This window comes from Notechis scutatus, chromosome Z (genome assembly GCF_049901735.1).
Source record: "Notechis scutatus isolate UNSWTSFEM ecotype Mainland chromosome Z, rNotScu1.2, whole genome shotgun sequence".
Lineage (NCBI taxonomy): Eukaryota > Metazoa > Chordata > Lepidosauria > Squamata > Elapidae > Notechis > Notechis scutatus.
In genome coordinates, this window is record NC_142025.1 from 109,191,024 (window position 1) to 109,208,395 (window position 17,372).

The 17,372-nt window shown below is 38.2% G+C and overlaps 1 protein-coding gene and 1 long non-coding RNA gene across 2 annotated transcripts in view; one reads left to right on the top strand and one right to left on the bottom strand.

The window, feature by feature from the left end:
• LOC148129096 (uncharacterized) overlaps positions 1-17,372 on the bottom strand; it is a 273,474-nt gene that overhangs the window by 78,384 nt on the left and 177,718 nt on the right. The window lies entirely within an intron of this gene.
• Positions 9,869-15,978, top strand: LOC148129099 (vomeronasal type-2 receptor 26-like). Its single transcript, XM_087946027.1, has 5 exons — positions 9,869-10,147; positions 11,252-12,106; positions 12,535-12,762; positions 13,703-13,829; positions 15,077-15,978. The coding sequence occupies exons 1-5, from the start codon at positions 9,869-9,871 to the stop codon at positions 15,976-15,978; spliced, it is 2,391 nt and encodes a 796-aa protein (XP_087802153.1).

Consider the following 17,372-nt stretch of genomic DNA (forward strand, 5'->3'; position numbering starts at 1 on the left):
AGAATTCCTTACAACACTTCCTTGATCAATGTACAAGAGGGATCTTCTGTGAAGGAAGGGCTTTTATGAAAGAATAAAGCTTGAGAGACAATTGCCCCAAAGATAACATCTCCTGGCTGAGCAAATTGATGGGCTATAGGAAGAGGATCATCTGGTATGCTACAATTCATAGCATATGTTTTGCATGCAATACAGAACAGGAACACAAGAAGCATCATTGCTATCAACTCCATCCCAGTGTTAATATTTTCCATCCTGAAAAATGTAGATGTCCCTATACAGAAAAATATCCTATCTCTACCCTATTAAACTACATTGCTTCTTTTTTCATTATCCTTACATATATAGTCTCTAAGACAATTGGCCCCGTACTACAAAGAAATAGGAGAGGGGAGAACGAAAGAGAGAGAGAAAAGAGTACAGAAAGTATTAAGAATAAAATAGAAATAAAACAGTTTAGAATATGAAATGAAGATTTGAATGGAGATACTTCAAATGATAACTGTCTATATATTCCAAAAATATATTTTGAAGATAGGTAAAAGCACTCACAGTAAGTTGACCTTCTGGAAATTCAGTTTCATAAGGAACATATAATTTGGCCCATTGGGGAAATAATCAAGTCCTCTCCAATTCTTAATATTTTGCACATCTTTCCTGAGAAAAGGAATTGAAATGTGTATTTAATTACTGTAATTTGCTTTGATTTTTTTTTACACCAAGTAGCTTCTATAGCTCTGACAGAATATTGGGGAATTGAAGCATTTCAATTTCTTGCAGACAGCTGGTAATCTGCATTTTTTAAGAGGGTCATTAAAGTATTTGAAGATTTATCTGTGTCCTGTCACCCGAGTAGTGCTCCTGGTTCCTATAGTCTGCAATTTTTCCTCTGGAAGTCCATTCCTACTCCCACATCATTCAAAGGGTATTCATCCCAAATTGTATAGCTAAAAGTCTGTAGAGATTCTGTCATCCAGGTCATTCAGGAGGCAACTGGATTTTCTTGAAATAATCCTGTCAGAGCTGAAGAACTTCTTGGATGAGAAGTGAAACATCCTCAAAAGAAAGAACAAGAAAGTTCTTTGCAGACTACAGGAACTAGGAGCACTGTCTTAGACCAGGGGTCCCCAACCACCGGGCCCTGGACCGGTACCGGTCCGTGGAACATTTTCTACCGGGCCGCCGGTTTGCTGGGCACTGCCATCTTGTTTTGATGAGAAAGTGCTTCCGGTGAGCTTTTCCAGTTGGAAAGCGGCGTTTGGGTCCTGAAGGAATCCTTGCGCCTTAGTTTCATCGAAAGGGGGGGGCGGCTTCGAAGAAAACTAAGGCGCGAGGATTCTTTCAGCACCCAAGGCAAGGTGAGCCGAGCGACCGTTCCGAAGCCGTCCCAAAGCCCATCGACAAAGGTACAAAGGAGGAGTTGAAGGTGGCGGGGAGAAGCGGGGGACGGCTGGCTGGCCGGTCGCTCGGCTTGCCTTGCTATGCGTGCTGATGACAAAATATTGGGGAATTGAATCCAGGAAGCCCATGTAACCCAGGACACAATAAAACATGGTTACAGAGCCTTCATTGAATTCCATTATGATTTCTCACTTCAGTGAGTGCAGGTCTGTATCTGGGAAAGGAGGAGAAATACTCAGCCAAATAGTGCAAATTCCCACCTGAATAAAGGAACCCAAAAAAGACAATTGGCCAGTCCTTTCCCTACCCATTTCCTCATTCCAGAGCCTGGTTTAGTTGCTATAAATGCCAGAATCACAATCATGGTTTTTGCCAATACAGACGAAAGGGCCACTGAGAAGATAATACTGAAAGTTGTTTGTCGGAGAAGGCAGGTCATCTTTTTAGGCCTTCCTATGAAGAGGAAAGAGAAGAGGAAACAGAGAAGAAGGGAGAGAAGGAGGATACAAGTGAGGCTCCAGTTATTGGCTTTGACAATTGGAGTCACTCTATTCATCCAAAATGCTCCAAACACAAGGACTGTAATCAAAGAGAAAACAATAGCCAATGTAATAAAGAGGATTCCCAAAGTTTCATTATATGAGAGATAGCTAAACACTTTGGGAATACATGGATTTTTTTTTATTTTGTTTGGATATTGTTGGGTCAGATTAATTTGCCAAATGAAAAGATTGAGATGCATTCAAATGTGAAAGACAACAAAATTATGTTTCTGAGTTAAAATCAGTATTTATGAAGAAATTGTTTTCTGGGTTATATAATAAAGTTTAGTTGATTAAAGTGGCTGACTTCTAACCAAGTCCTGAAGCTTCCTCAGATAATAGATCTGGTCCATAAAATATGAAAAAGATGCACAGTGTATATGTATAATATTGTTTTATGGTTTGTTTTGTGATTGTTTCTATTATGTGATTTCAATGTAGTGCAAAAGTTTATTTATGATAGCAGCTCTCCTCAGGCAATACTAACTATGGAGAGGGAACAAGATCTCCAACAAGGAGCCTCTGTGGTGCATTGGCTAGAATGTAGTACTGCAAGCTACTTCTGAAGCCAGCTGCCTATAATTTGGCAGTTCAAATCCCATCAGGCTCAAGGTTGACTCAGCCTCCCAAGGTGGGTAAAACAAGGACCTAAATTGTTGGGGGCAATATGCTTGATCCACTTAGAGAGGGCTGTAAAGCACTATAAAGTGGTATATAAGTCTAAGTGCTATTGTTATTGCTAAGATGTTCTCCAAATCTTTCCATGTTGAAAAAGATTATATGAAAGGAAATTGTATTAATGTATATATTAACTATGTTTATCCAAAAGCACTAAAAGCTTTAAAAGGATCCACAAGGAAAAAACATTAAAATTTCTCAATTGTTTTTTTAAATGACTCATGTCATTGTATCAAAAGAATTACTATCTAAGTTAAATAAATAAAGGAAAGAAAGAAAGCAATTTCATTGTTATAAGTATTCTTTCTACGATTCAGAAAAGAATATTTCTAAACCAATGGGAAGGCATAAAACTGGCTTAAAAACATATAACGTCCTGGCCTCAGATCTGAGCAGGTTCTGATAAGAGCTGGTTTTGAGGCTCTTTTCAATAGAGGAACATCTGTGTAGATTCTCAGTCATCTAGGTCATAATTGTTTCAAAGATGCTTTTTCAAAGGCAACTGGACTGCTTTTTCTGAGGAGGAGGAGGAGGAGGAATCTCTCAACAGAGTCAGAGATTCCACTTGTCTCCTATCTCCTATCTCCAATGCAATCCTTTCATCAGTTCCAAGATTCCACCCCCATTTCCACTCTGAAACAGGTGACCTTGGGGTCATAGATAGAACCTCCCCAAATGGCCCCAAGAGCTCTCAGGGAGATTGCTAAAACCAGGTGACTACAAAGAAATATGATCCTTCCAACCTTCCCTCCTCCATCCTGCCAGAACTAATTCCTCCATAGCCCCCACCATCCTGCAAGAACTGATGAAGCTTCTAGGATGAGAAGTCATTTTCTTTCTCAAGGAAAAAAAAACACCAGTCCAGTTGCCTTTTGAAAAGCACCTTCAATGGTGGGTTGTTGTTGGTTTTTTTTGTTTTTGTTTTTTTGAGATGCTCAGGTGCTCTTCAGCAGTGTTGCTCCCCTTTGGCAACTTTAAGAGATGTGTATTTCAATGTGACTGGTGTCAGCTGTTCAAAAGCCAATGCTGGTGATGGCCCCTCTCATTTCAGGAAAGCCTCCTCAGAAACAGAATGCATGTGTTCTGAACAATCTCCAGGTAGTTCAGTACCTTTCTGCAGAAGCATCTACCACATAGCAAAGTGGCTCAAGGCAGGACCAAGAACTTTACCAGCACCTGAAGGAGGGGCAGGAGACTTAAGCGCTACCTTGTCTTGCAGCCAGGGCCATTTGAGGCTCCAGGTGGGGGCATGCTCTTCTGCAAGAATTCAGTATCAGGAGGCCATGGGGAGGCTTCAGTATGTTTTTTGGGCAGCTTTCCCTTGATTCTACAACACCAAACCCTGGAGAAGCAGTGGCCATGAGGGCAGGTGGCTCCCAAAGCTGATGTCTGCCTCCAAGTGGCACCCTCTCTACAGACCTCATCGAATGGGAGGGCCACTTTGGCATGCAGAGTAGACACTGGAATGTGGGGCTAATTGTCTTGCACAATGAATCAGCCACAGTTATTTATCCAAAGCATAATTGCCTAGGTGAGGAGGCAGAAGAGGAGCAGCAGGGGACCAGTGGTTGGGGAGGAGTGCTGGGAAAGGGGCAGCAAGGGGCAGATGCCTGCAGTGGATCAACTGGGGCAAGGGGACTGGTGTGAAGTGGGCATGGCCTGGTGGCTGTAACCAATTGTCCCATTCTGATTTGAGATTTGAAGGCATGCATACCAGTGGTGCTACTCTATCTGTTCGGCCCGGTTCTGGTGTACAGGTAGCACCGAAGATCAGCTGAGACTGAACCAGTTCTCTCTGAGGAGCTGCTGTTGGGGCCACCCACCCACCCAGGCTCCCATACTGACCTTTATTCCCTGCTTTTGAAGCACAGCTGCTTTGAGCAGCACAGCAGATTGCCGCGCATCAGCTGTTGAAACTACAGGGATTGCAGGAGGTGACTAGGAAAGCCTCTGCACATGTGCAAAGTGCATGTTTGGCACGCATGAATGCACAAAGTGTGTGTGTGCATGCGCAAAGTGTGCCACCAAGCCACATCCACCAAACCAGTGGTAAACCTCTTTGAAACCCACCACTGATGCATACCTATGGTATTATAAAGTTAAATGTTGACTTTAGAAATCACTTTAGTAGGTGAGCCATTTTCAGAATTTGAAACAAATATAAAATGAGATTATGCCTAAAAATACCGTATGATTTCTTTTCCCCACATGAAACATATTATAGAATGGAAATGAGGGTTAAACAAAATTAGTTAAGATATACAAAATTATTGGAATATTATACAGATGATATTAAATTAAAATCTGGAGAAGATATGGCACTAGAAGTTTCAACTGTCAATATTTTTCATATTTGCAACTCACAAAACATTTTAAAGCTGATAAGAAACTGCATGATTTTGAATGTGACAAAACTATTTTTTGAAATTGGCCAGCCCTTATTGCTTATCACCAGGCGGCATCAGTTCAGCATAGACTGTACAGTATGCCAAGTGGACCAACAAACAGTGGGCCAAGGTCATCTTCAGTGATGAGAGCAATTTCTACTTGACTGGGAATCAGTGCAATAAGTATGTCAGAAGATTTCCAGCTGAAGAATTTAGGCCGTACTGCCTCAATCTATCTGTGAAGCATCCATTGCATGTGATGATCTGGGGCTGTATCGCTGCTTCTGGTATTGGTCGGATACAAATCGTACAGGGAATCGTGAATTCCAAGCAGTATGTTGAAGTCCTGGAAAAGACCATGCTTCCTTCAGTTCAGCAACTTGTAGGGAAGGACTTTTTCCAGGATGACAATCCTCCTTGTCATCGAGCCAAGTCCGTCCAGCAGTGGATGAAGAAGCATGGTGTTTGACTCCTGGATTGGCCAGCTCAGAGCCCAGATTAGAACCCAATTGAGAACTTGTGGGCCAAGATTAGTTATGAAATAAGCAAGAAGCATCCAAAGACCAAGCAGGAGCTAATTGAATCCATTATTGCAGCCTGGCACCACATTGTCATCAAAGATCACATGAAAGGCTTATACAGTCTATGCCGAAGTGATGCCGCCTGGTGATAAGCAATAAGGGCTGGCCAATTTCATATTAGTAACCATGTTTGGTAACTAATCAGTCCTTTTCAAGGCCACAAACAATAAAAATGTTAACAAAACACTAGCATTGACCTTAGTAATTGCAACATGTATGCCACTGGGTGTCAGTCTGTGCTCCCTCTAAATCCCAAGAAAGAAATACTCAGACTCCATGGTGTAGAGCAAAGATATCCTTTTACTGGAAAATAAAGTGGAAACGACAGAGCCAATTCCGAAACTAAGAAATTGGCAGGTAGAACACATATACAAAGGAATAGAATTGCTCCCACCCCCCAAAGTTCAAATGATTCTTCCAATTAAAACTTCTGAATATGATCATGTGGTCATCTCCAGGTGGTGATGAGGCTACTGTCAGTTGACCTTGACATATTTTGATAAAAGTTCGCAGTTGCACAAAAAGGGACAGAGGCTAGCGAAGAAATGGAAAGTTAAAGAAAGGAATCCCCCTCCCCTTGCTAACCCAGCAAAGGAATGCATAACACCTCCTGCCTTCTTCCCCTCCAAGATTACCCCCTCCCACCGTTTCATGACAGCTGAAAGAAGTAAATTGGCATAGTAGCAGAGAAGCAATAGTTAGAAGACAGAATATACTTATTAGGAAGGTATCTTGAGGCTGACACTGGGTTTGCATCAGTTAATCTGTTTTCATAGTCATTGTAAGCATGCATTGTAAGTATGCAAGAAAATTCACAATCCCCATCCAAACAGTACCTAATTGCAAAAAACTTATGCTTTTCACTTAAAAACCATCGGTATTTATTTAAATATAACAATATTTGCATAGAAGTTAGCATAAAATATCATAAAATCAATGGCCTATCCAAAAAATGTCATAAACCATAAACCGTAAACCATAAAGCATGCAGGACTTTTTCACACAGCTGTAGATAGATGGATGGATGGATGGATGGATGGATGGATGGATGGATGGATGGATGGATGGGTGGGTGGGTGGGTGGGTGAATATATTATCCTAAACACACATAGTTAACATTTGGTATTCTGTTCTATATAAGTATGAACATTGTTTGCAGTTTTAATTTAATTGTAAGATTGCCCTTAAGGTTGTCCTAATCACCCATCTCTAACATTAACATTGCTGCAGTTTGTTCCTACCCCATATCTTCTCAGTTCCATTTTTTCAAAACTATTTTATGATCAAGTTAACCATCTTGGCAAAGTGTTACTTTTTCCAATTGTGTCTTACACATGTTCAAAAGTTAGCTTTCTCATCCAAAATATGTAATACTTAGAAGTCAGGAAAGAGTAAAATAGGGTTGAAATAAATATTTGAGTAAAGTCAGTTCATGGAGAACATAAGAATTATATTTAATAGTAACTAAAAAAAATTAAAAAGTCTTTTCATATTCTTTTACACAAAATGTATATTTTATTGCAGCCTAATACCAAGACATTACCAGCAAATTCTGGCCATTATCTTTGCAATAAAGAAGATTAATGGAGATCCTAAAATCTTACCTAATATTACACTGGGGTTCCATATCATCAATAATTTCTGCAATCCTCAGATGGCTTATCAGATTGCATTGGATCTTCTTTCTGCACAAAACAGGCATGGTCCTAATTACAAATGCATCATTTAAAATAAGTTCATTGCTGTCATTGGTGGAATGTCCTCTATATCAGTGGCCCCCAACCTTTTTTGTGCCACGGCCCAGTACCGGCATCACAAAATGATCCACGGCCCGGTACCGGCATCAGCACGCATAGCAAGACGAGCCGAGCAACCGGCCAGCCAGCCATCCCCCGCTTCTCCCCGCCACCTTCAACTCCTCCTTTGTACCTTTGTCGATGGGCTTCGGGACGGCTTCGGGACGGTCGCCGGCTCGCCTTGCCTTGGGTGCTGAAAGAATCCTCGCACCTTAGTTTTGTTCAAGCCACCCCCCTTCGATGAAACTAAGGCGCGAGGATTCCTTCAGGACCCAAACGCCGCCTTTCCAACTGGAAAAGCTCACCGGAAGCACTTTCTCATCAAAACAAGATGGCAGCGCCCAGCAAACCGGCGGCCCGGTAGAAAATGTTCCACGGACCGGTACCGGTCCAGGGCCCGGTGGTTGGGGACCCCTGGTCTAAGACAATGCTCCTAGTTCCTGTAGTCTGCAAAGAGCTTTCTTGTTCTTTCTTTTGAGCATGTTTCACTTCTCATCCAAGAAGTTCTTCAGTTCTGAAAGGTTTTTTTCAAGAAAATCCAGTTGCCTCCTGAATGACCTGGATGACAGAGAATCTCTACAGACTTTTAGCTATACAATTTGGGATGAATACCCTTTGAATGATGTGGGAGTAGGAATGGACTTCCAGAGGAAAAATTGCAGACTATAGGAACCAGGAGCACTACTCGGGTGACAGGACACAGATAAATCTTCAAATACTTTAATGACCCTCTAAAAAATGCAGATTACCAGCTGTCTGCAAGAAATTTAAATCCTTCAATTCCCCAATATTCTGTCAGAGCTATAGAAGCTACTTGGTGTAAAAAAAATCAAAGCAAATTACAGTAATTAAATACACATTTCAATTCCTTTTCTCAGGAAAGATGTGCAAAATATTAAGAATTGGAGAGGACTTGATTGTTTCCCCAATGGGCCAAATTATATGTTCCTTATGAAACTGAATTTCCAGAAAGTCAACTTACTGTGAGTGCTTTTACCTATCTTCAAAATATATTTTTGGAATACATAGACAGTTATCTTTTGAAGTATCTCCATTCAAATCTTCATTTCATGTTCTAAACTGTTTTATTTCTATTTTATTCTTAATAGTATATGTACTTTTTTCTCCCTCTCTTTCCTTCTCCCCTCTCCTATTTCTTTGTAGTACGGGGCCAATCGTCTTAGAGACTATATATGTAAGGATAATGAAAAAAGAAGCAATGTAGTTTAATAGGGTAGAGATAGGATATTTTTCTGTATAGGGACATCTACATTTTTCAGGATGGAAAATATTAACACTGGGATGGAGTTGATAGCAATGTTGCTTCTTGTGTTCCTGTTCTGTATTACATGCAAAGCATATGCTATGAATTGTAGCATACCAGATGATCCTCTTCCTATAGCCCATCAATTTGCTCAGCCAGGAGATGTTATCATTGGGGCAATTGTCTCTCAAGCTTTCTTCTTTCATAAAAGCCCTTCCTTCACAGAAGATCCCTCTTGTACATTGATCAACGAAGTGTTGTAAGGAATTCTATTTTTTTTCTCTTCAGACTAATAATTGAGAGAAAAATAAATTCTCTTCAGACAAAATAATTGGGGAAAAAGAGTTAAGCAGCAGGATTATGGTGATAAGTCTCTGAACATTTTCATACCTATAATGTCATTGGGAATTTTCTGTTAATTAGTTTTCTCTCTTTTTGAAGTGTAAGAATTGGCTACCGAGTAGAAAACTTCATGTACCTTCACACACTGCACCAAATTTATATATGATTCTATTGATGTTCAATTTATGATTAATAAATCATTTGTAATAGTTTATGATAATTTGTCAGAAGGTCAGACTAATAATATCAGTGCTTCTACCTATTTTCAAAATATCATTTGTTGAACAGTGTATAGAGAAGTTTCATTTGAAACCTTTCTATACTAATCCTCATATAATATTCTGATATAACTCTAAGAAGCCTTTGATTGAAACAGGAGTAAGATACAGACTGAAAACTCAGTGGAAAAAATATGTTTGGACAAAACATTCCAGTAATGTTAACTTTTTCTTTCCAAAGACAAATTATGCCAGGAGATTAAATAAAAAATAACAACTTTCCTTTTCTTTGGACAGGTAGAAAATGTACCTCCTTGTCACCTCAAGGAGGTACAAGCATTGTTTTCTCCTAGCCCATTCAGGCACTGATCTGAGATGACATTGAATTTTTCCTTGAATACTTTCAGTGAGGCAAGGCATAGCAACTCTTTTGAGGAGTTTAGTTATTTATGAGTTTCAGCATCTCTTCCACCTATTACTGTTGAGTTTCAGCAACTGTAGCTTTTGGTGACTGCCTCTCAATTATTTATAGGGCTAGTTTATGGATGACTTTGAACTTCATGGCATTCAGTTTTATAGCTTTGAGTATACAAGTACAAGAGAAGGACAGGAAACACTTTAGTTATATTGATAGTTCTTGTTGCAGCTCTCTGCCAAAGATGTATCAGCAAATCCTTGCTTTGGTGTTTGCTGTAAAGGAGATCAATAGGAACCCTGAGCTCTTACCAAACATCACATTGGGTTTCCATATTGTGAACAATTATTTTCCTGCAAGGATTACCTATAAAGCAGTCCTGAGCTTACTTTCTACCCAGCAGAAGTTTGTTCCCAACTTTACCTGTGATTTAAAGAAAACATTTATTGCTGCTATTGGAGGACGTTTGACAGGGACCTCATTCAACATGGCCACAGTGCTTGCCAACTACAAAGTTCCACAGGTATACCCTTGAGATTGCTCCCTAGAAATCCCAATTTCTTTAATTCCTTTCATTCTTATAGCACCTTTAGGTCACTTTCTAGAGTTTACTTTCATAGTGGAAAATCTAAGAGAACACTGTATTCTACATTCAATTAATATAAATACAAATACTCTATAGGGATAGTAATTATTTAGAAATTAAGGATTCTGTGGATTCCCACAAATAAAGAAGAATAGCAAATTCCTGTTGGCATTGGATTTCAAAATGCTTGGGCCACTACAGAAAATACTGTACCTCTCCTACATGCTACTTAATTCCCTTCAGATAGTCAAGCAATAGGACTTTTGCAGATAATAAATGCCTTGCTTTCAATTTTGTGCTATGTTTTAAGTGTTTTCACATTCAGTTAATACGTGTTGCCAACTGGTGGGCCGGGGACCACTGGTGGTCTGTGAGAAAATTTTGGTGGTCCGCAGAGAAATGTCCCCCCCAAAGTACTTAATCCAGGCTGTGCAGGAATACAAGGCTGTGCCGCCCACATGGACTGCCCACCCACTTGCCCCCACCCTTCAGCCAAGCGCAAACCTTACCTTTAGTAGAGCCATGAGAACTGGAACTGGAAGGTAAGACTAACGGCGGGGGAGGGAAATCTACCCCGGGGTGGCTTGCTGACATTGGTGGGAAAGTCAGTCCTATATTCCAGAGCTGCAGTAGTCACAAGACTGGCCTTTTGGTCGCCCGGAGCAGCTCCTCCAGTCCATAGGAGGCCGGTGCATCTGGGTGGAGGAGCAACTGCTCTGGGATGACCAAAGGACCAGTCTGGTGAATACTGCAGCTCTGGAATATGGGACCAATTTTTCCACCAATGTCAGCAAGCCACTGTCAGTCAAAATTCATATAAATGGTCCACGGGATTTAAAATTTTGAGTTTGGTGATCCCTGAGGTCAAAAAGGTTGACAACCCCTGTTTTAAACTGATATAATATTGCTGGCATATGACTTGACTATATAATTTCCACCAACATTTCAGTGCTGCCTTTCTGATTTACCTATGATGACTATGAATCCCACTTCGTATTCTTATGTAATGGTTTGGATTATTTGCTATATATTGACTTTCAGCTTGCGTATGGAACATTTTCTTCAGTACATGGTGAGAAAAATGTATTTCCATCCTTGTACCAGATGGTCCCGAATGAAATGCATCAATACACTGGGATTATTCGATTACTTCAGCATTTTGGATGGATATGGATTGGGATCATGGCTGTAGATGATGACTATGGGGACATGTTTTTGCAGAAAATTGAACCATTACTTTCCCAAAACAGTATTTGTTATGCTTTCATACTTAGAACACCACCAAAGGCATATCTAGATGAATATATACACTTGATTTCATTGGAGTTAAGATATGATCAACTCTTTATGGATAAAGTCAAAGTGTGTGTAATCTATGCCCTATCTCCAGCCATGCAAAATCTGAGAGTGATCATCCTCGTAGCATCTTGGACTTCATTGCCATCTTTGGGTAAAGTGTGGATTGTTACAACCCATTGGGATTTTGAATCACTGTCCTTTCAGAGACTTTGGGATATACAGAGTTTCCATGGTGCTCTATCATTTGCAGTTCGTTCAATGACGCCCCCTGGGTTCCAAGAATTTCTTCACACTGTAAGGCCAAACTGGGCAAAAGAAGACAATTTCATTCAGAATTTTTGGGAGCAGGCATTTGATTGCCCATTACAAATTTCCAGTATAAATGAAGATAACAAGGCATTGTGCACTGGGGATGAGAAGTTAGAGAGTCTGTCGAGTATATTATTTGAAATGAGCATGAGTGGACACAGTTACAACATTTATAATGCAGTCTATGTTATGGTGCATTCTTTGAATGTCTTACTCAAATCAAGATCCAGATGTAGAAATGCAATAGGAACAGAAGAAGTAATGTTTCAGGATTTACAACCATGGCAGGTATTTTGTTTCATTTCTAATACATACATTTTTAGTTTAATTGCACTCTTATGTATTAGGAATGATGTAACACATAAAGGTACTGGGAATATTGTTATGCAGCACTGTTATACCAATTAATTTGGTTGAATAAAAAACACTTCTTTTTGAAAATAAAAGTTTTTATAGTAGTAGTTGTTTTGTAGAGATATTTCTGTCCTAATCGTGTAACAGTATAACTACTAATTTAAAACATCTTTGGTTTAGGAGGAAGTGTTTTTCTATTTTGCAGAATTTATTAGACCCACAGCCTTTATATAGGGATGGCCATTGTTGTTTTCCCTAAGAACTGTAATTTTACAGATTAATTTTTTGGGGGAATGTAAGAGCTGTAGAAAACATGATTACAAAGTCTTACTGTTAATTTCTTTCATTAAAAAAAAATCTAGTTCCATTCTTTCTTGAAAAGCATCGTATTCAACAACAGCATGGGAGACACTATTACATTTGATGAAAACAGAGAATTGATTACGGATTTTGATGTTGTAAACTGGATTACTTTCTCCAATAATTCATTTTCTCGAGTGAAACTTGGAACATTGGAATCTCAGGCTCTACCAGGCAAAGAATTAGCTCTTAATGACAATCAAATTGTATGGCACAGAAACTTTAACCAGGTGAGAATTCTTAACTAATAACAAAAATAAAGTGCACTTTGTAGCAATTGTCAAATACATGGCAGTAATTAAAGAAAATGACGTTTCTGCCTTTTGGAACTTTTCATGATGATGAGGTATAACATTTTCTATATATGCAATTGAGCATTAATATGTTCATAGAAGGTTTATGGCAAATGGTTCTGATTGGGCTTGGGACACAAAAATTACCAATATAACTGCGAATAGTCCTAGAAATACAATTGTTCATTTAACAACTGAAAATCTGAAGAAAAAAAAAGCCTTTTATGACCTGTCATCAAAACAGAGACTGCTGCCTCACTTGTTATCATATGATCACATTTCAGGCACATGGCAAGAGCCTCAGATTTATGAACAGTTGCAGTGTTCCATGGTTACATAACCATGATTTGCAGAATTTTTAGTTTGTTCCCAGCAAAAAAAGCCTATTTGGCAGAATTGTTTATTTTAATGAATACACAATTAAATTAACAACCATTTTGCCACCATTGCAAATATGGCTGCAAAATTAAATTTTTCACATAGTATCCTGACTTTCAAGTGCAACATCTTATGATTGAAATCCTGAACCTCATTGTGATTGTATGTCTGGGACTATGAATAGGGCCATTTTCTGGTTTTAAAGTCTGGCTGCAAAGATCGCGTGTTGCATTTGCTCATCTTCGCAAAAAACAACAACTAATGAATCCATTAGGAGTAATCCAAACACATGTCACTTCCAATGCAAACATAATTTTCTGCTACTCCAGGTCTTCTGCCAGAATATTCAGACATCAATGCCAATTCCTTCTTATTAGCTCAAGTTTCCTCATTTTCATTTTCTTCTGCTTCTTCAGCCTGGATGGGAGTTCTTGTTCGGGAAATTTGTATTAAAGCAGATGTTTTATCCTCTGATTCTCTCACACCTATTATTGTTCAGGTGCTTCCTCTTTCTGTGTGCAATGACCACTGCTATCCAGGCTCAAGCAGAAAGAAGAAGGAAGGAGAGAAATTTTGCTGCTATGATTGTGTGCCCTGCTCAGAAGGAGAGATATCTGATGAAATAGGTAGGGCAAAAAGATGTGAGGACTTTGGCTAGCTGAACAGCAAAAATCCAGTCCAGTGCATGTGTGTGTGTGTGTGTGTGTGTGTGTGTGTGTGTGTGTGTGTGTGTATGTACCATATGTATGTATGTATGTATGTATGTATGTATGTATGTATGTATGTATCTATTTGGAACAAATAAGAAAAAGACCCTCGTCCAATAACATATTGTTGTTTAAGTCAGCAGTGCTTAAATGAATTTTAATGAATCCACTCATAGACAAAGGCCATCAGTTTTAAATGAACTGAGTAATCTAGGCCATATACTTATCCTTCCATTGTTGAAGGTTAAATAGGTCTCTATAAAAAAAGAAAATCACGTGTGAATGATTTCCATTGACTTTGACAACTAATGTCCCTTGATTCCTCCAAAATAGTCGAAGCACAAGGGCTGTAAGCAAAGAGAAAGCAATAGCCAATGTATTAAAGAGAATTCCCAAAGGTTCATTATAACGTTCATTGTAATAGAGAGATAGGTTAACACTTTGGGGAAAACACTGATTTGTTGGGATATTCAATTCAGCTATTACTTTCTATTTATTGGAGAGGTAGTTAAACAATATGTAAATATGTAACTGTTTGAAAATATTAAATTCCACCTCATGGTGAAATAAATACAAATGAGAAATATATACGACATCAGAAAAATATAACTTCATGAAGCATTACTCTCTTCACACCTGCAATAACAGTAACAGTTTTCTAATAAAATACAGTTTAATCTAACAAAATAGGTTATGATCCATTAAATCATTTAATCTGGTTGTTCTGATTGATTTAGTTTAGGGTTCTCCAATTTCTTGTTCTATCTGTTCCTTAAAATACTGCATCAAATTGATCTATTATTATTGTTTATAATATTTATTTTCACAAACGTATTTGTCTCTAAAACTGCAAATATTGCTCGTCCAAACTGCAACAGCACTTAAGAATCTATTTGTAACTCTCTAACAGTACAAAAGAAGATAGCAGACAGAAATCATTTTTATTTACTTTTGTTTTTCAAACAATACCATCTGTGTATAACAAAGGATCTCAGGTTTAAATTTATGTTATGAGACTGACATATACTTTGGCATTAAAAAAATAATTGCTATCATCTCTTCACAAAGTAGATAATTTATATCAATGTCAATTTTATTGTATATATTTTATACTGATGGAAAGTTTGCTAGATTGGAAAAAAATATATTCTATTTTCTTTTTCTAGATATGGATGTCTGCATGAAATGTCCAGAAAATCAGTATCCCAACAATATAAGAAATCAATGTATTCCCAAAGTGTTTAGCTATCTCTCATATAATGAAACTTTGGGAATCCTCTTTATTACATTGGCTATTGTTTTCTCTTTGATTACAGTCCTTGTGTTTGGAGCATTCTGGATGCACCAAGAGACTCCAATTGTCAAAGCCAACAACTGGAGCCTCACTTCTATCCTTCTCCTTTCCCTTCTACACTGCTTCCTCTGTTCCTTCCTCTTTATAGGAAGGCCTACAAAGATGATCTGCCTTCTCCGGCAAACAACTTTTGGCATTATTTTCTCAGTAGCCCTTTCGTCTGTATTGGCAAAAACCATTACTGTGATTCTGGCATTTATGGCAACTAAACCAGGCTCTGGATTGAGGAAATGGGTAGGGAAAGGACTGGCCAATTTTATTGTCCTTTTGGGTTCCTTCATCCAGGTGGGGATTTGTACAATTTGGCTGAGTACCTCTCCTCCATTCCCAGATACAGACCTGCATTCGCTGAAAGGAGAAATCATAATAGAATGCAACGAGGGCTCTGTGATTATGTTTTATTGTGTCCTGGGTTACATGGGCTTCCTGGCCATTGTCAGCTTTAACATTGCTTTCCAAGCCAGGAAGCTGCCCAGCAGTTTCAATGAGGCCAAGTTTATCACTTTCAGCATGTTGCTCTTTTGCAGTGTTTGGCTGACATTTGTTCCAACCTACCTGAGTACCAAAGGGAAATACATGGTAGCTGTGGAGATCTTTTCTATTTTATCCTCCAGTGCTGGTTTACTGGGGTGTATATTTTCCCCCAAATGCTATATCATTTTACTGAGACCTGAGATGAACAAGAAAAACTATTTAATAAGGAAAGAAAAGTAATTATCTTTTTGTATTTATATTTAATGAAATATTTTTAGATTAATGTGGACTCTTTTTGTGGGGGGAGGGTTGTCATTCATCCTGATGGAATTTAGAACAATTTCTCCGACCTTGATTTATCTTCATTCATACATAAAATTTGATTTTTGGAAAACAAGTATTTAAAAGGAGATGTGTTTCAAGATCAAATAATAGATGTATCCTACCCAGCTTAATTTGAATGATGGAATTTAAATTGTGATTAACATGATTAGATGTGTCCATATATTGCTCAAAGCTGCAAGAGTTGACATATAGAAATATGAAATTTTATTAGATTGTGTGTGGCCCTTTGAATATTAAAGGAAAATTTTATTCTGAAGCATGTTTATGTTTTATATGTTTTTAATAGTGGTTCATTAAAAGGAGTTTATTTGACTAGGTTCCTTCCAATATTAATTGCCCTGTTTGCCATGTAATATGCAAATCTTGAGATAAATTCTCACTCCAAGCACAGATATTAATTTTAACTAAATCATATACTCCTTTGAAGTAATCCTGACTATTTCTGTGTACGGTAAGTGCTGTGTTATATTACCGAAAATATGTTTAACGCCTACCCAGGAAGAATGAACAACCAAGTTGTGGGATTAGGCTTTGATATTTAAAATAATTATAAATTTAAAAACTTATTTAAAATCAAAGTATGCTTTGCTGTTAAAAATAAACATGTATTAAAAATATATTTCAAATCTATTTTGATTTTAATTACATTAGAGAAACAAGAGAGACCTTTATTGGAATGTGGTTTGTTTCCTTTGAAAGAGTGCAAAATATAATAACAAAGTTCCATTTTTAAACTCTTTGAAACTTTTATTTTCAGTTTTATATTTATTTTAAAAATCTTCCAAATTAGGATAAAAATCTGATTCCAATATTTTTGCTTTGTCATACGTTCCCAATTCTTCTTTCTTAATCTTTAACCCCTTTATTCCTGGGTTCTGCCTAATTCGCATAAGTAGTGTTTCCAAAGATAGTATGAAGAGCAGGGGAGATAGTGGACATCCCTGCCTAACTCCTTTCTCTATTTTTATTGAGCGCATATATTCTTCATTAATTATGATATTCACCTTTTGTGAGGCATAAATTATGGTTACGATGTTTTCAAATATAGTGCCTAAATTCATATTATAAATTTGTTGAATTAAAAATTGCCAATTTAAATTGTTGAAGGCCTTCTGTGCATCCAAGAATACAAGGGCTATTTGTTTTTCTGGGTGGGCTTCATAGTATTCCAAAACATAACAGATAATCAGAGTTGGAAGGGACCTTGTAGGTCATCGAGTCCAACCCCCCGCCCAAGTTGGAGACCGTACACCATTTCTGATAAATGGCAGTCCAATCTCTTCTTGAAA

Bases quoted from the DNA above. Each gene is read 5' to 3' on its own strand.
- LOC148129099 (XM_087946027.1), top strand. From the start codon at position 9,869: ATGTATCAGCAAATCCTTGCTTTGGTGTTTGCTGTAAAGGAGATCAAT. The intron at 12,107-12,534 runs GTATTTTGTTTC...AAAAAAATCTAG, and splicing joins AGGATTTACAACCATGGCAG to TTCCATTCTTTCTTGAAAAG. The intron at 12,763-13,702 runs GTGAGAATTCTT...ATTATTGTTCAG, and splicing joins GGCACAGAAACTTTAACCAG to GTGCTTCCTCTTTCTGTGTG.